At 39.1% G+C, this 19,978-nt stretch overlaps 1 protein-coding gene across 1 annotated transcript in view; it reads right to left on the reverse strand.

Annotated features, from left to right (window-relative positions):
* Window positions 1–716: 716 nt before the first annotated feature.
* LOC124616111 overlaps window positions 717–19,978 on the reverse strand; it is a 235,005-nt gene continuing 215,743 nt past the window's right edge. The window contains exons 9-10 of the mRNA XM_047144378.1: window positions 4,743–4,969; window positions 717–4,661 (exon numbers count right to left, since the gene is read on the reverse strand). Of these exons, the coding sequence (XP_047000334.1) occupies window positions 3,448–4,661; window positions 4,743–4,969 (1,441 nt within the window). The 3' untranslated portion in view covers window positions 717–3,447. The remainder of the gene's footprint in view (window positions 4,662–4,742; window positions 4,970–19,978) is intronic.

A 19,978-nucleotide genomic window follows, 5' to 3' on the forward strand; every position in this document is an offset into this window, starting at 1 on the left:
AAATTCCTGGGTTTTTCCCAAACGAAAAATTTCCGGGTTTTTCTTGGATCTCCCACTTGTCCTGTGTCGTACACACCCTGCTTATGTAGCACTCCATCTGCATGCCGATCTAAGTGGGACTTTTTTCGCTGGAAACCCAACACAAGAAAGAAACAAGATGCTACACAAATGCATATAACAAGTACTTCGTATTGTTACGGGATACTTGTATTTAAAAAAAGTACAATAAAGTTTAGCAATTAGTTTTCCAACCATCCTGCCACTGAACAAGATTTTTGTTGCAACTCAAATCTTGCAGGATTTTTATGAGCTACAGATTTTCAAATACCACCTTCCATCTTCCAACCTCCAATTCTTGTAAGCAACTGTAATCCTTTGAAAACAAAAAATTTCACTTTAAAGGAAATTTGTAAATTTTAGGATTTTAAAGCTAATAGGCATTAACATAAAAATAGGCTGTCATAGGTGTTATAAAATTAACAATTTAAAGTTTAATTAGGTATGAAATGTGGAAGTAAAAGTTTATTTGCAACAAGGAATTCAGGAGAAGAATAGATTTTAATCTGTAGGTCCTTCACCTAGTTATAACACTGTTTCCCTGAAATCTTGACAGGACTGAGGCTGAGAAAAGATACTTCGAATTTCTTCTTAATAAAATAATTTTATTGAAAATAGAATTTAACACAAGAATATACAAAACTATAATTTCAGTTCGTGTAAAATACTGTCATAAAATCACAACAATATATATTCATATTCAATGTCATCACATTCAAACTGCTCAACATTGATTTTTGAGATATAACACTATGGAATATAATTAAAAGGAACCATATGATTATTTACAATAATGTATAAAATTATAAAAGATTATGTTAAAAACTCTTATAAATAAATACAACAGCAGAAATATAAAAATCACACACTTGGATGTCCAAACTCATAAACATATACAAAATGAAATAATACAAGCACAACACACACTTTTACAGTGCTGAAGAGATAAAGCAGAAGGGATACTCATGAGGGGAACAGATGAAGTACCATTGCACTCTGTGCATGCAAAACACATATGTGTAAATTGCCAAATAATGTCTTATGCAGTACTCACTCTACGGCTTAGTTGTAATTTTGTTGCTACAGTACTAGGAGTAATGAATAAGTATATAAATAAACAATACTGCAAATGCAGAAAATCAGCTGTCAGGCTCCTTGTGTAAATGACAGTTTAAAGCAAAAACTGCTACAAAACTGTAATGGGGTAGAACAAAAATAATTGGTAGTGGAGTGATGGAAGGGGACAAGATGATTGTGGCAAAAGAATGTGAGTGGAAAGGGAGAACCATGACCTGGTTTTTAGACTTCCACAGTAAATGCATTCTTTTTTTCCCTGTAGGTTAGAGATAGTTATGTCAGTACATTAAAATTTGCCATATGTTTTATCTTCCTCTGCAGCTTAATCCCCATTCTCTCTAAGCAAACTTTTATTGATCATTTAATGTGCAAATTCCACGTTGGACAAAGGACAAATGGTGTTTGCTTCGACGTAGTAACTCACTTCAAGCACAGCTGCTGACACCATGTTTTTCGCTTACACGTCTCATCACTATCTCACTTCTACAACAACAACGGAATCTCCTGATCAATATAAAACCTTCATTCTTAAAATTCTTTTACTTGTGCCAAAGTTCCACCACAGTAGTTGTGTCACATACTACTAGATGACAGAACAACATCCCTCAGTAAGGTCATTATAATGATTTTAAAGAAAGTTATGAAATCCTCGATTCTACTGATAGTCCATAAAAAGTATTTAACAGATTCAAATGCATGCAACAATGGTCAGAACCATTGATTAGCCTTTGCCTTTTATGATATAATGAAAATATAGAGGTTACATAAATAGAAATGATTCCATGATGTAAACAAACAAGGTAAGTATATGACAACCCTGAAACAGTATACAGCCTATAGATTACAAAGTATCTGCATACAACCAGCTTCATATGTTAGCACAGCTGCCTCTGAATTTGAGAGTGATATGTCATCACCTCAAATTTTCTTACCACTATGAAACAAAGCTTAAAAACATCTCCCATTATTTCCTTGTTCCTCCTGAGTGTGTGTATTTCAGTGTTTTCCTGTCTCATCAAGACACTATCATTTAACTGGCCTCTACTTGCTCGGGATTGACAGTTTACCACTGAATCATTTTTACTCAGTATCGGTTTTAGACTGCAAATTGTAAAGTGTTCAGAATATTAAAAATTGCTTCACATGAGTAGAGAACACACAAAAAGATAGAATGAATGTTACATAAATTATTCAGCATAATATGCAGAGTACTGTTTTGAGGTGTCCTCAACTCTTAAGAAGCGTTTGTTGTGATAACTAGCTGGCTATTTTTGCACACCATGGAGCCTGTTTTTATCAGTCTATGCTCTCTGTAACAGTTTGATAAGGGAGGGGGGGACGCACATACACAGGACATAAAATACAATCTAAGCGTATTTTTTCCTTAAATATACACTGTACAAGTTTTTCTTTGGTAAGACACCTTCACATGTTGTGCTACATTTGAAAAATATATACCAGAGGATCCCCAGTTAACTCTGCTAAATCATTCTTAAAATGACAATTTAAATTTCAGAATGAACCATTTTCAAATAAACATTAAATTATGGAATATTATATACAAAATCATACTATATGATTTCTATAGACTTTTGCTCAGTATCTTTTGACTTTCAACTTAACAATAAGGGATATACATATATATGGATTGGTAACAGTGAAGTCACAAATTAAAAGCTTTACAGGATGTTTATTTAGAAGAGACACAAAGTTTTTTTTTTTTTTTTATTCGAGAAACTGAGAGTCCCCTGCCGATTTACAATATTTTTATACATTCTCAGAAAAACATATTAATGTGTTTAGCTCTTTCAGCTAAGCTCACACACACACACACACACACACACACACACACACAGATAGAGAGAGAGAGAGAGAGAGAGAGAGAGAGAGAGAGAGACAATCACACAGCACACAATTTAACATCCTTTGCTGTATATGTAGAGAGAGAATTCACAGAAAAATGTTAAATTTTTGTGGTTAAATGGGTTGTGTAAACAGCTGCTACTGACGGTATACAATATTTTTACAGTCGACTCGGGTCCATTTCAGCCCGTATAGGTTGCACTGGTTCCACATAGGAAACATACTAGGTAAGTAACACACTGGTTTATTCAGTACCACTCTCATCCAATAACATGATGTTATTCCAGATTTACAGCACATAACCTTTAGGGGGACACAGATAATAAAGTAATAGGATTCTGAACAACAACATGTGATGAAAACTTCACACACAATTGGCACAAACTGTCTGAAATTATTCACCTATCAGATACTAAAAATGTAGTTTTTTAAGAAGACAATTTGTCCTCTCTAATGTGGCAAAGGTTCCTGGGGTCTTTGTTGATCCTGAGCGACTGGTATTTCCAGCTCGGGTGGAATTGCAGCTAACCACTGGGCAACAAAGTCATCAGCTGCCAGTGGAGGATGGTTGACTAGAGGAACTTCCAGCTGAGCTGCAGGCTGACCTTCTGCAGGTGGTGGCAGCTGCCGCTGAACTCTTGCTAACAGCAGGTGTGCCACGGGACTGCCTCTCTGAGCCTCCACTGCTCGCCTAACCAGACGGTGCGGCACCACAGGTCGGGCCTGCTGTCCCTGTGCTGCCGCCGGCATTGCCTGCTGCTCCTGTGCTGCTGTTGGCATTGCCTGCTGCCCCTGTGCTGCTGCTGGCATTGCCTGCTGCCCCTGTGCTGCTGCTGGCATTGCCTGCTGTCCCTGTGCTGCTGCCAACCTCACCTGCTGTCCCTGAGCACCTTGCCTGGCCTGCAGAGCCTGAGCCCCTCCTGCTGATGCCACCAGCCTAACCTGATGACGCTGTGTTGCTCCTTTGGGTCGCTGACCATGTGCCGCTTCTGCCACCCTGTCTCGTTGACCGTGCGCCACTTCTGCTGCCCTGGCCCGCTGACCACGTGCTGCTTCTGCTGCCCTGCCACGCTGACCGTGCGCCGCTTCTGCCGCCCTGGCCCGCTGACCGTGCGCCGCTTCTGCCGCCCTGGCCCGCTGACCGTGCGCTGCTTCTGCTGCCCTGGCCCGCTGACCGTGCGCTGCTTCTGCTGCCCTGGCCCGCTGACCGTGCGCCGCTTCTGCCGCCCTGGCCCGCTGACCGTGCACCAATTCTATCACCCTGGCGTGCTGCTGGTGCACAGCTGCTGCCACTACCGCCTGCGCCATTGCCACGACCTGCTGACCCTGTCCCACTGCCGGTCTGGCCAGCTGAACCCGTTCCACAGGCCTGTCCCGTTGTCCTTGTGCTTCTGGCCCGTTGTCGAATCTGGGGGGAACTATTAGCCTCACAGCAGGCCTGTCCTGTTGTCCTTGTGCTTCTGGCCCATTGTCGATTCCAGGGGGAACTATTAGCCTGGCACCGTGTCTGGGTCCTTCCACCACAATATGAGGCCCCTGGGCTACCATGAAACGTTGCTGACCTACAGCAATTACTGGATTCAGCCAATTCAGCTCTGCTGCACCACCTGGCGGAGGGTGTACATTGTGGTGATGGCGGGCTGGCAAAATTTCCGCTGCACCTGCTGCATAGTTAGGCAATTGAGCAATGTGGTCTGGATTTTCATTGTAAAAAGGATTAATATTTACTTGCAAATGAAGCAAACCTGGCAAGTGTAAATTCACATGAACTGGATATCTTCCATTATACGGCACAAAATGAACATTATGTCGATCAGGAACATCTGGCTGAGTCCGTTCTGGAAGTATGTGTGTTGGATCATGTTTCAATTGTATATTGGGATTCTTAGCTAGAGCCTCATTTCTAGCCTTTGCTGCTTCTTCTTCCACAGCCTTGACATGTAGGTCATCATTTTTACTGAACAGTGGACACCTTAAGGGAGAAAAATGAAGAAAGTAAATTTGGAAACATCAGAGCATTTTTGGTGACAACAAACTGTAACACACAGCAGATAATACTCCAAGGACTGACACTTTTTAAATATTATTCCAATTAGAAAACACCGTGAATTGAAATAGAATCGCTGTAGCACTTTTTTCTCTTGATATTTTAAAATTTCCTCTCGTGTACAGTTCAGGTTTCTATTGTATAATGTTTCTAAGAAGCAATAATAGCCCTACAAGTAGAGTCTGTTACAAAAATAATAAAATAATTTGGCAAACATGCACTCCATTATCCCTGATTTATCACAAAAATACTCTGCACAAGTTTCTGCAATACTAAACTCTGAATCAATCATGGACCATCAATTGGGGTCCTTTTCTTCCAATTTTTCACATTGTAATGCAATATAAGAGAAAATATGGTCATGGGAAAAATGTAATAAGTAAGTTCTTTGCACTTCCTTAAAAGATTACAAACACCATTTCTGCTACTTCACACAATACGCATTGCAATGGATGCACCATTTGATAGGATTAAGTTTATAGCAGGGACCACACTACCCAGCATTCACTTATGTGTTTCCTGTATGAAAATGCCACATATCTGCCAGGAGAGACGTGATTTTCATCACAGTTTATTTCTATTTTTGTTTACAAAGTAAGATGACCAAATTTCAAGACACACACAACCAAAGGGAGTCATATACAAGATATACAAATTTCTTTGTGATCTTTAAGACAATGACAGAAAGTCACAATTTTATTAGCACTGCAGCTCGATACAGCAAAGGCATGTGGTAGTATTTGATTAGGAACTATACAGAGAATATATGCAGAAGTCTGGGCAATGGAAACCTGTGGTCAGAAGTTTTATTCTCCAAGGAAAGATAATAGTGGAAGAAGAACTGTCACTGATATGGACTATTTCCATCAAGACTTGTTCATTGTACTGTATAGGAAATTTATGACCATGGTGAATATCATACAAGCCAAAAGGTAGCAAATTTTTACACGACAAAACTGTTTTCGCAGGGGGTTGCCATTTGAGTGGAAGAGTTCTAGTCTTTGGACTTCAGTTACAGAAAATGGAACAATGGAAAACACAGACTGATGGAAAGACCTAATGCTGTAACAGTTAGGGCAACTTTTCTGAGAAAAATGCAAAATATTGGAAAGGAAAATCATTGGTGTCCTGTTATTTACCTTAGTGAGACCTGGCCAAATCAAAATCACTCCAGAAAGCACATCTGGCACTATTCGAACGGCAGTGGGCATTTGAAAGTATGGCAACGTAAGCAGACTTACTTTCTGTCAAAAAAGATCATCTGAGCATCGCTTTATCAAAATTGCAAAGCCAATATATGTTTTTGTTGTGCTCTTCAGTCCTGAGACTGGTTTGATGGCCAATATACATCCTGCAAATCCAGTGACCATCATGAAGAGATGAAGAGTGATGTATTTAAACATTGGTTTTAGATTTATTACATAGTTCAGAAGAGCTTTTGTTTCTGTTATGGATAATGCCAATGATCATTCAAGAAAAAAGGAGTAAATTCCTAATTCAAATAAAAAGAAGGAAGAAAGTGCTATAAGAGAAAATGATTTCAATTTTGAGCTGCTATGAAGTTTGTTGTAAGCACTGTCATCACTTTTAATGACTCTCTGTTATTCAGTCCTTAGAATAGGACAATTAAACAGCAATAAATTGCTATACCTGCTGTTCCCTCTCTCTCTAATCCCTTTCATCTCCCTTCTTAATAATGTTTCAATATGAGGCAGAACAGCCAATGGGCATACAATGCCTGAGCTGACATGTGCACCAGTGTTACTCATGGGAAGTAGTTGACCTGTGTTTTCTGCTTCACTCCCTGATTGAAACTAATATTAAAAGCTAAGGAATGCCTAATCGTCTCTTGGGACAAAAACATCCCTGTCAATTCCTAAAATTAATCACCCTTCAGAATTACCACCATAAACATGAACCATATGGTCCTTAAAGGCTAATTCACATTGGACATCAACACAACGTCATGTCACGTCACGGTATATTCGCACTGGACATCAAGTCTGTCAATTTGCTGAAGACCAGTGCTGAACGATAAAAGTGAGGTTATGAGATGCCATCTATGATATAAAAGGTTGGAGTATAGTATCAGAAGTGAGGCAACAACATTAACGTAGTTTATTAGGCCATAGTGAACTTTGTGACATATGTTCTTGATCAGTTTTGTGTGGCAAAGTGCTGAAAGTGAAACATCATTTCAAAGCACTGACATTTATTTGCTAGCATATATATCTCAAATAATATTTACAAGGGAATACGTGGGCCTGTTTACCTCATCCGTTATTTTTTTCCTTCCTTCACAGCAAATTACGTCATTAACAATTTATTTTTCGTCCCTCATTATAGCGGATTGTTTTCACTTTAAAATGTTATTTAATGTAAACTGCTTCATCAAATTATTTTCTCCTTTATACATAGCATAGGCATCAGTACTGTTCAATTATTGCAAACCTACATCATTTTTTGTCTTCGGATACCTGACCCCACTTATGGAAGAACACTCAGTGGGAATGTATCCAAGTTGTCAAGGAACATTTGCAGTTTGCCTTGACAACAAAGCAAAATAATAAAAAAAGAGGTTAAGAAGACACAAAAGCTATAACTCCACTATTATAACATGAGTAAGTGTGGTGAAAAAGAGGTCAGCTTCCGATAGTAGTAGAGGACTAGTCTGTCAAAACTTTCTACCCAAGAAATGGTGATGTGACATTACATAACATGATTAACATGATGGCCCATTGACAGCCTGTGTGAATGACGCTATTTGAACAGCATTGTGGAATATTATGACTTGGCATGACACAACCTGTGAACTGACCTTAATTCTACAAGATACTGAACTTGAAAGGCAGTGTTGTGGAAATGGAAGAACAAACAGATGAAAATGTGATGGGAGATTTGATACTGTAAGAATAATTTGATAAAGCACTGAAAGCTACAAGCTGAAACAAGACACCTGGAGTAGATATTCCTTCAATATTATAGAGATCCTTAGTACTCCCTGCAATGACAAAACTATTCCACCTGTTACGCAAGATACATGAGACAGGTGAATTGCTTGCAAACTTCAACAACAGGGTACTAATCTTAATTCCAGTTCCAAAGAAGACAGGTGTGAATATTTAAAAATCATGGTTGCAACATACACAGCTTATTTATAGAAAAATGTTAAAATAGGTACAGCTGAATCTGGGGGAAGACCAATTTGGGTTACAAAGAAATATAAGAACATACAAGGCCATATTCACCATGCAACTTATCTTAGAAGATAGGTTAAAGAAATGTGAATCTATGTTTATAGCATTTGTAGTTTCAGAAAAAGCCTTTGACAATACTGAGTGGAATACATTCTTTTAAATTTTGAAGGTAGCAGGAATAAAATACAGAGCAAAAGATAAAAGATTTGTTCCAATGCAGGGTATGAAACCGCACACTTCATTATCAACCCTGAGATGACGTGATGGCACAATGATGACAGACTGGGAGACATCAGTGCAGTACCTACTCAAAGAATTATCGCCAGGTAACACGATGATGGATGGCACAGAGTACTATCAGCATCTTGCTCTGAATTACTAGAGCAGGATGTGAATAATAGTGTTATGATTTCATTTACCCAGGAATAAGTGAGGCTGGCAACAATAAAGTTAACGAAAAAGAAAGCACCAGGATCTGGTAGAATACTGGCACAAGGTTGCATTAGATAGTGGACCAAATTTTATCATATACAACAGAGTTGTTAAACAATTGTCTTTTGCAGGTACAGGTGCCCAGTAACTGAAAATCTCAAAAATCATTATACTAAAAACACTGGGAAGAAAAAGACCCAAGGGAACCAAAATCTTACAGGCTGATCTGTTTGATAAATGCTCCTGCCAAAATACAAGAAAAGCTGTGCCACTGCCTGAGGGACCAGAGACAGGTAGAGGCACGAACCCCCTGTAGTACGGTTTCAGGAAATAAATCACAATGGATACTGCAAACACTACAGATGGCAAATATATTATAGGCGTAATGAGTGGTATAGATGGGGTGTTTGATAATTTGTGGTAGTTACCTGCCCTTTTCTTCAAAAGACTGAAACAGATGGATTGTCCCAGGTGTCTGTACAACAGTCCATGAGGTTACTGTACAGACAGACAGGTGCAATTAGAATGCCCTGGAAAGAAAACTGAGAAAGGCATCACCAAGGCTGCCCACAGGGCACTGCTTGTGGTCCATATTTCTGGGATGTTGGCACAGAGCTATTACTGAATCAGCTGCAGAGTATAACAACACTAGAGGCTGCAATATATAAAGTATATAGTCAAATGGTCTTATGCAAATATTGGCTATATAGCTTACATACTGAAAATTTATTTACAGTAGCTGCTGTCAGCCATGCTTAAAACTAGAGGCTGCATCACCTATGCAAATGATGTGCTAATTATAGTAGATTTCATCCCAAGAGCTGAATTAGAGGAAAATAGTATAACAGTTCTTGAAGCACTAAGTCAATGGTTCGTAGAACACAAACTAACAATAGCAGCACACAAAACCTTTTATATGTTACTAAAATAAATGTTATCAGAACGAGAAACCCACATCAGAACAAATGACCAATCCATGAAAAGAAATGAAGTACATAGGTAGCTTGGAGTTAACAGCGACGAAAAGCAAAATTTTTATGCAATATGACAAGGTGTACATGCAGACAAGGAAATAAAATTCTCGGATTTTCAAGTTAACAAAAAAAATTATTTTTTCCAGGGTGAAAATACACATTTTTGCGATATAGACGAATGTTTGATACTAGTCGTCGGCTACCACCAGTCACATTGGAAACACACGACAAACAGCGTAAATAATATGGCGACTATAACATGATTTTATTGGCAATTTTTTAGAACAGACTACAGATCAGTCCATAACCACAACCAGGTTTTTTTAGTATTACGTTTGTTGGTTTTGTCAACTTGTAACCAAATTGTTGCATTCGAACCTAACCTATACCTCGGGCTAAGCCACAGAGCAGTGTATCACCACAACCAGTTTATTTATTTATTTTTTCAAATTTGTCATTTTCACCAACTAACAGTAAAAATGGGAATATATGCACCAAAAGGTGCTGTGATAGCAGCCATTAACTTATGTCACTGGTCAAAGGCTACGACTTGTATCGAACATTCCTCTTGACCCCTTTTCCCAGGAGAAAATACACTTTCTCCATGTTATGTGACAGTATACTTTCACTCTGAACTGTAAAAATTGTCAATCCTCTGAATGGTACATGTGTTTTACACCACACACGTAGAAATTATCGGCACCTTAGATAGTGAAAAAACATGTTTTGGAAAGATCTTTAATACACACCAACACATACACTGCATATTTTTATATTACAAAAGTATAAATATGAATGCCACCAAACACAGTATGTTGGTTTCGAAGAACTGAAAATGAGATTATGATGCACTTTTGTCAGCCATCTGACATGTAGAAAAAGGCATTAAAATCCTAAACAAAATAGCAATATATGGCCAAAGAAGTTTTCATCTGGCATAAGTGCAATAAGAATCTACCACATTGCAATTTTACTTCACTACTGTGGACTATGGGTTCAGCATTTAGGATCATAGAGCCAGACAGGTAAGGACAGTACGGGACTAATGGTGATCACAGAAAAGTGTACCAGACATGGGCATAGAGAACAAACTGACTGAGGAGCTGCTGGTGATATTAAACTTGCTACAAGAAAGCAGGTGTTGACAGATGTGAGAATTACCGAACAATCAGTTTAATAAGCCACAGCTGCATAATACTAACACGAATTCTTTACAGACGAATGGAAAAACTAGTAGAAGCCGACCTCGGGGAAGATCAGTTTGGATTCCGTAGAAATTCTGGAACACGTGAGGCAATACTGACCTTACGACTTATCTTAGAAGAAAGATTAAGGAAAGGCAAACCTACGTTTCTAGCATTTGTAGACTTAGAGAAAGCTTTTGACAATGTTGACTGGAACACTCTCTTTCAAATTCTGAAGGTGGCAGGGGTAAAGTACAGGGAGCGAAAGGCTATTTACAATTTGTACAGAAAGCAAAACGAGGATAATGGAATGTAGTCAAATTAAATCGGGTGATGCTGAGGGAATTAGATTAGGAAATGAGACACTTAAAGTAGTAAAGGAGTTTTGCTATTTGGGGAGCAAAATAACTGATGATGGTCGAAGTAGAGAGGATATAAAATGTAGACTGGCAATGGCAAGGAAAGCGTTTCTGAAGAAGAGAAATTTGTTAACATCGAGTATAGATTTAAGTGTCAGGAAGTCGTTTCTGATAGTATTTGTATGGAGTGTAGCCATGTATGGAAGTGAAACATGGACGGTAAATAGTTTGGACAAGAAGAGAATAGAAGCTTTCGAAATGTGGTGCTACAGAAGAATGCTGAAGATTAGATGGGTAGATCACATAACTAATGAGGAAGTATTGAATAGGATTGGGGAGAAGAGGAGTTTGTGGCACAACTTAACCAGAAGAAGGGATCGGTTGGTAGGACATGTTCTGAGGCATCAAGGGATCACCAATTTAGTATTGGAGGGCAGCGTGGAGGGTAAAAATTGTACGGGGAGACCAAGAGATGAATACACTAAGCAGATTCAGAAGGATGTAGGTTGCAGTAGGTACTGGGAGATGAAGAAGCTTGCACAGGATAGAGTAGCATGGAGAGCTGCATCAAACCAGTCTCAGGACTGAAGACCACAACAACAACAACAACAACAACAACCTGTACACCTTGCCGTAATAAAGAGAGGTGCTTAATATTGGGTCAAAAAGTGTGAATACGACACAGTAAAGGAGATTTACAAGAGGGGTAAAAGAACGGACCTGTAAAATTATAGGCCAATATCCCTAACTTCTATTTGATGCAGAATCCTTGAACATAGTCTCAATTCGAATAAAATAAACTTTCTTGAGACTGAGAAACTTATGTCCACAGCATGGTTTTAGAAAGCATTGATCGTGTGAAACTCAGCTTGTCCTCTTCTCACACGGTAAAATGAGAAAAGCAACAGGCAGTTTCCATATTCCTAGTTTTCTAGAAAGCATTTGACACGGTGCCCCATTGCAGGCTTTTAACGAAGGTACAAGTATATGGAATACGTTCACAGATATGCGAGTGGCTTGAAGACTTCTTGAATAATAGAATCCATTATGTTGTCCTAGATGATGAGTTTTCATCAGAGACAAGGGTATCATCAGGAGTGCCCCAGGGAAGTGTGATAGAACCGCTGTTTTTTTTTTTTTTCTCTACACATACAAATGATATGGCGCACAGGGCGGGGAGCAATATACGGTTATTTGCTGATAATGCCGTGGTGTATGGTAAGGTGTCACAACTGAGTGACTGTAGGAAGATACAAGGCAAATTAGACAGACTTTCCAGTTGGTGTGATGATTGGGATCAAGCCCTAAATGTAAGGGCATTTGCAGCCCTAAATGTAAGTTAATGCTGATGAGTAGGAAGATCAAACCTGTAATATTCAGATATAGTATTACTAGTGTCCTGTTTGACACAGCCGGCGTAACGTTGCAAAGCGATAGGAGGTGGAAAGAGCATGTGAGAACTTTGGTAGGTAAGGCGAACGGTCGACTTCGATTTATTGGGAGAATTTTAGGAAAGAGTGGTTCACCTGTAAAGAAGACTGCATATAGGATGCTGGTGCAACCTATTCTTGAGTACTGCTCGAATGTTTGGGATCCGTACCACGTCAGATTAAAGATAGACACTGAAACAATTCAGAGGTGAGCTGCTAGATTTGTACTGGTAGGTTCAAATGACGTGTTATGGAGATGCTTCAAGAACTCGTATGGGAATCCCGGGAGGGAAGGCGACATTCTTTTCGAGAAACACTATTGAGAAAATTTAGAGAACTGGTATTTGAAGCTGATTGCCGAACGATTCTACTACTGCCAACATACATTGCGCGTAAGGACCATGAAGATAAGATACGACAAATTAAGGCTCATACGGAGGCATATAGACAGTCGATTTTCCTTGCTCTATTTGTGAATGGAACAAGAAAGGAAATGACAATTGGTGGTACAGGATAGCTTCTGCCATGCACTGTATGGTGGCTTGCGGAGTATCTACGCAGATGTAGATGTTTTAGGCAAAAGAGCCACATCGAATGAATCGTCAAGGCATGCATTGATAGAGAATCACAAGAAATCTGGGGCAGGGCAGAAACAGCAAAGAGAAGCTACCAGCTCCTTCCTAAAATAAAAGGAAGAACAAGAATGACACAGTTCCTTCTGACCAAGGGAGACCTACCTGTTGGGACTTGGTCATCATGGACATCACAGGCATTTTCTATCCCATCAAAAGCAGGGCTACCGGTGAAACCAGTCAGATGATCTACAAACTAAGTTGTAACCAATGTGCTGCTTTCTATGTGATCATCATAACCCACAAGGTGTCTGTCCAGTTGAATGATCACTGACAAACTGGCCAAGATATAGCTGGACCACCCAGTTGCTGATCATGCTGCCCAACACAATATGCTTCACTTCAATGACTGCTTCACAGCCTGCAGCATCTGGATCCTTTCTACCAACACCAGCTTTTCTGAACTGCACAGATGGGAACTCTCCCTGTAATAGATCCTTCATTCCCATAGCTCCACCTGGCCTCGACCTTTACCTATTTTTCCTCTTTTGCAACCCCCCTCCCCCCCAACATCATGACTGCACCTAGCATTCCTGTCCCCATCATGTGCCCACACGCTCCCACAAGCAGCACTACACCTCCCCCTGCTGATACAGTCCACAGTCTGTGTGTGTGTGTGTGTGTGTGTGTGTGTGTGTGTGTGTGTGTTCTAATTCAGAAGCGGGTCTTTGGCTGAAAGCTTAAGTGTACAGCAGTCTTCTTCTTGGGCCTGTCTGCAAATTAACGTCTCCTCAATGTGGTGAGTAGCAATTCATGCTTTTAGTTATTTCATACTGTAGTTCCTACTGTCCAAAGCAAAGCTTTCTCACAGTTAATTCTTTAATTGGTATGCACCATATTGTTTCTTCCAATATGACGTCATCAACTACTCCATACAGCATTGCTTGAAAACTGTTCAGTATGCTACTGTACACTTTCTGTGCTCGAAGCTTTGGGACAACATTCATGTACATTTTTTACAAGAGTAGTATAGCTATAAATTTCATAACATTTGAAAATGTATAAGCTTTGAGTGAATTTTTGATGGCGATAAACTGCTCAAAATAAAGAATATTATAACACCAAGTGCAGTGCCACATATCACTCCGGCAGAGTGATGTGTAGCACTATCTCCAGCCAGCTGACGAATTGTGGCCATGATCATTTAATGATATAACAGTCTATTAGTTAATTTATTTGGAGGTTTTTGTTACGTGTTTCGCTTGTGGCGAGTGTCCGAAGTGACGCAGTGAGTCTTCACAAGGCAGTCATGTCGATTGCAGTACGACCACAAGTTGCAGTACTTACACGGGCTTTGCATATTCTCCTGGAGTTCACACACCAGGCTGGAGCAGCACAGTGTACCACCAAGTAAAAGCATGTGACATAACAAGCAGTATAACGTCCAGGCAAGACAGAAGAGAGAATTTGAGATAATATCAGTCTTATAAATGAACTTCAGATGTTCATTCAATTAATGTTCCATATATTGTAAAATTTGTATATTAGAAGTCACTGTGTCTTGGGAGATAATATATGAAGTTAGTTAGAGAAGAAAAACTTTGTATTCATTAACAGATACTCTGTATTGGTTGAAACTTGTAGATTCCAGCATAACCAAGACTGCATTGGCAATGAAGTCTACCATAATTACACTGGCATGGTTCAAAGATTAACAGCTTATTATCACCAAACTTTACACTAATATCGTCTCTGAAATATTTCATTGAGCCAAGGCACATGGCACTTTCATTGACAATTTGTCTGTCAAATGAAGTCTATGGCTTTATTTTGGAGAAGTAGGCTATGTGCCAATGCCAGGCCTCATTCTCTCCATTCCTGTTTCTTTCACAGCTGTCCATAACACAGTGACATAAAACTGAACTGCATTAGCAGTCATCAAAGTTGTAGACATGGTACACGACACATTTAACACTGAGCTACAAGAAGTAGAGGACCCCACATCAATATTTTTAAACATACCCTGAACACCTGTGCAAATGGACAAACATTTGGGATTTAACTAATGATTAAGAATACGGCCACTGCAGCTAATCTAGCATTCTGTTTCTGCAGCAGGATGTGGCACTGTATCAAACTGGATAAACTTTGCAGCTTCAGGTAAAGGATAGTTCTCCTCACTGGCAACTATACTAAATTGTTATTGAACAAATATACTAAGTAGTAACTCCGCAAGGCCATATGTCAAGCAATATTTGGCACTTTTTTTTTCACAGCTTGTTCCATAATCATCTCTCTGTCACTATGATAGGGCCTACTTTCTTACTATGATTGTATTCAATAAGCCTTTAAGCTTAAAATATATTTACACAGGCATTTCTCAGCAACAAGCAGACCTCATACCGCTGAATCCTTTTGTTTGCTGCCACTATAAAAACGAAACTTCATTTTCCTGTTTTACAGGATTCGATAGACATCCTTCTGTTGGGTACAAATACTCATTAATTTGTATTTTAATGATTTTTTTCCTTCTCAGCTCATTCGGTATGTCTCCCCTGACCCGGGGTTCTGGATGGCTTTTCTGAACTGTACCACTTTCCCTAACTCTCACCAGTCCTTTCCCTTCACCACTCTTTCTTCCCCTTCAACTCTTCTGCCAGACAAAGGAGCCACTGGGTCTGAAAGCTTGTAAAAGTTAAACCCTTGTGTGTGTGTGTGTGTGTGTGTGTGTGTGTGTGTGTGTGTGTGTTCCACTGCTGCCGCTTGGTGAGTAGATTTTTTTATACATTACATTTGATTAATTTGCATGCTGTTCAGAGAATTTGAGCAATGTTACAGAAAACTGAACAACAAATTAAGTTTGTAAACCGAGTTATTTTGTTCATGCATTTATATGCTTGCTCACTGCTCAAGGTCTCCCCTATACAGGGTGTTACTGTTCCTCATCCCACTGTGTATATAGTTACACGTAACAGGACACAGGTACACCAACAGCTGTGCTGTGCAGGACCTATATGAGAGCAAAACATTTTTCACTGTCCTGATTGGCGACGATTTTTGCCCCCCTTTGCCATACAGATATCTCCCTCATTGCAAGGTTATCAATACGAATAATTTCTTTAGCCAGGGTATGTAGGGGGGGGATCCCAGATTTTTCCAGGTTAAAAATACTCTTTCTCCCGGGTGAAAACACACTTTTTCTGTGTTAAGTGACAGTATATTTTCCCTCGAAACTGCAAAACTTATCAATTCTTTGAATGATTATGATTTTATACATGGGCGTAGAATTTCCCAGCACTTTAGAAAACGAAACTTAGGGAAAAAGACACGTTTTGGAAATATCATTAATGTGCAACAACATGTGCGCTGCGTATTTTCGTATTACGAAAGTATACATTGGAGTTCCGCCAGACACTGTATGTTACTTTCCGAATCATTGAAATCGAGATTGCGATGCACTTTTGTAAGCCAGTTATAGCTCATGTCATGTGATCTCGCCCACCGATGACAGCAAATATTCTGAGCATAGGATACGTGATGTAGTCAGCCAACAGCAACATCACTGTTAAGTAGCATGAACACACAAACAGGGAAATTTAGCTTAGATTAATATACGTAGTGTTTCTACAAGAAAAGCAAAGCTTTCACATATAATTTTGGTCTCTAAGGTTAATAAGCTGCAAGAGAAGCTTAGCTTTTGCTTACTATGTTGATCTTTTCTGGATGTGTTACACTTTAAGATGTATCACACAAATGTGCCAGTAAAATTTTTAATAAAGACATAAATATCTGATATTCAGGGTTCAAAATTCATCTAAATGGCTTGTCATCAAAGAGTCAATTTTTAAATAGGAGTCAAATTCATGGTACATTCTCGCACAAAGTTCAACTGCTGTATAAGGATGTTTACTTTGAAAGTAACGCTTTTCGAACTATCATTTGCAATATTTTCTCGTGACTTGTTAGAAACAGGTTCATTTCAGCAGTTGCCAGAGAGTGCAGATAACAGGTGACACCGCACTTGCCCAGCTACCATGATGTAGGAAGCCCATATGTATGTATGTGTAAAATATTGAAAGATCATACATTATGTCATAAAAGAAACAAGACATCAGAGGATAAGAGGATACTTCAAGAGCATTGGAATTTCGTGAACCATACTAAAATGTGTACATTCTTATGTTCAGATTCCCACTGGAGTAGACCTCGACCTGATATTAAGCTTCTCAGTGTGGTTTTCAGGATGTAAATTTTCTTGGAGCACCAGTACTGTATTACATCATGTTTGGTTCTTTATTACGGAATAATGCCATACGTGCTAGAGGATGAAAATGTGCACCTGAAATGCAGCGAACAGTTGAAACTAGCCAGTACTATGGAATTAAACATTTTGTTTCAAATACATTGACTGCCTCTGCGGAAAAGGTTAATGAAAGTCAAATTTCTTAGCAAACAGACAAAAGTAACTTCAATGTTCTGCAAGGCGATTATGACTGTCAGAAAGGTGGAAATAAAATAAAATTTCCGTAATTATGTGAATGTATTTTAAGTCACTTGATAGCTCCCAGCCACAGATATCCATTTCGTTTTCATTTGACGTGAGAGTAAACGAAGGGGAAACAGCAAAATCACTAAATGTAAACACGGGTCACATGGAGACTACCCACTATAACTCAGACTGCTCTGCGCATAAGCCCCGGATCTATGATATTTGCTAACTGGGTCAATAATAATAATAATAATAATAATAATAATAATAATAATAATAATAATGGTCATCTTGTAGTGCACATCTTTCTGAAAAGTCTGACACACAAAACATATGTGTTCGAGGGAATGTAAGACATGTTATTTGGTCGTAAGTGTGCCCAAGTGCAGTGCCACGCCTCTTCATACAGCATTCTTCTATCGCATGTCACTGTATTTAGCTCTGTGGAATTGAAACGTGTATATTTTGTAATGGTGGCCGTCAAACTATATTCAGGCCAGTGGAAATTGAAATGACCTGTGGTGCCTCTCCTGCTCCCAGTCGGCCGGTTTGACAGCCTGCCCCCTCTTACAAAAAAAATCTCGCAATTAATAGCGGATGGGATTATTTGCAATCTGGAGAACAAGGACTCTTCAGAAAATCTGCACTCTTTATTGCCTATTAGCTAATAACTTGCTGTTTTGTGCGACATAAAATTAAATACAGGATACATAAAACCAATAAAGACAAGAGACATGCAAGAAAGTACACATTTCTTCAATCCTTAGCTGCTAGCATTTTCTTCTCTCTAATCTTGTTACAGCTTTCCATGCCATGCTTTCCTTTCTGCGGAAGAATCTATTACCTCATCAGAGTTCGTCAAACGTTTTGCTACATGAAAAATCGAAATGTCGATATATAATACTGAAAAAGCTGTAAATACAAATAATACCCAAGACTGGTGTGATTTCTCAATCTGATTACGTCTGTTTTGTCATTTTGTAACACACACCAAATAATCAAGACTGTTTTGGCACAAATGGTCATATTTATAATATGACAATATAATTTACAAAGTACCAATATCAAATGGCTATAAGGCCTACTACAAGCAAAAAGCTTTATAGGAAATGATTTCACACTTCATTCATATGCACCAGTTTCTCAAGCAGGAGACTGAGAAGTAGTATTACGAAATTTTTATAAATTTGGAATCGCCTTACTCTTCCATAATTTTTGTGATGTCCTCGTTGCTTCTCCTTCCTTGTTCTAACAAACGATCTTGTCACCACCAATTCTGTAGCTATTCCTGCCATTGGACAAATTTGTTCGCCGATTAACTTCACTAACCCTGCCAGAATCACAGGTTCAGTTATCCTGCGATTATTCTCCGGTTAGGCGTTGTTACATGTTCATACAACATGTTTTCTGCGTTACTTCCAGAATATAACTTAAACGGCTGCTAGCCGGGAACTGTACAACTGGTCCTTACTAGTGAAGTGATTGGGCTGAAAATTTTCTGTCAAAATTCCATTTCTTGGATACACCGATAAGATAATACGTAATCTTTCTCACCTGTTAGTCATTTATTTCCATTCTGGTAGTCTGAATCTATGGATTTCTCTGGTAATTATAACAGCACTTATCACTCGCAAACCCAATCAACCACATAATCAGACCGTGATTGGCATTCATCCGTTCTGCTTTACTCCACTCAGCTCGTATAGCCCCGTCCCCTTTTGTCTGAGGAAAGTTTATTTCTAGATGCAATGAGGATTCTCTTGACAGAGACATCATGTACACTATGCCCACATTAAAAAATCAACTTATGATTCACTCAGAAATCAACTTAAAATATGTTCAAAAATTTTCAGAAACCAACAGGGATGCGTTTCAAAATCATATAAACAATCTATAGACCAACGTGCGCTAGATGCCAGAGCTTTGTGAAGCAAGTTTTTTTTTTTTTTTTGGTCAAGAATATGAATTTGGTTCCCCCTTTCCCCAGCATCTAGCTGCTTGCTGCGACTGCTTGCACAGGCAACAGTCACATTCCTGTAGCCAGAAGCGGGAGAATCTACTACTCAAACGCGATTCAACTGTGCATGCACGAGTCCGCTCGTAACTGCTAAAACGAATCTAATGTAAACATTTGTGATGTCATGCTCATTGGAGGCAATTTGTTGCTATGAAGCATTGCATTGTCTTCCAAAAGCCTTTGACACATTTTGCTGTTGGCAGAGGCTCGCATGAGCACTGTGTGTCGTCGTCATACATGGCACATTTCCTCTGCAATTTAAGTTATTTTCATTTTTTTC

This window comes from Schistocerca americana, chromosome 1, assembly GCF_021461395.2.
Source record: "Schistocerca americana isolate TAMUIC-IGC-003095 chromosome 1, iqSchAmer2.1, whole genome shotgun sequence".
NCBI classification, from domain to species: domain Eukaryota; kingdom Metazoa; phylum Arthropoda; class Insecta; order Orthoptera; family Acrididae; genus Schistocerca; species Schistocerca americana.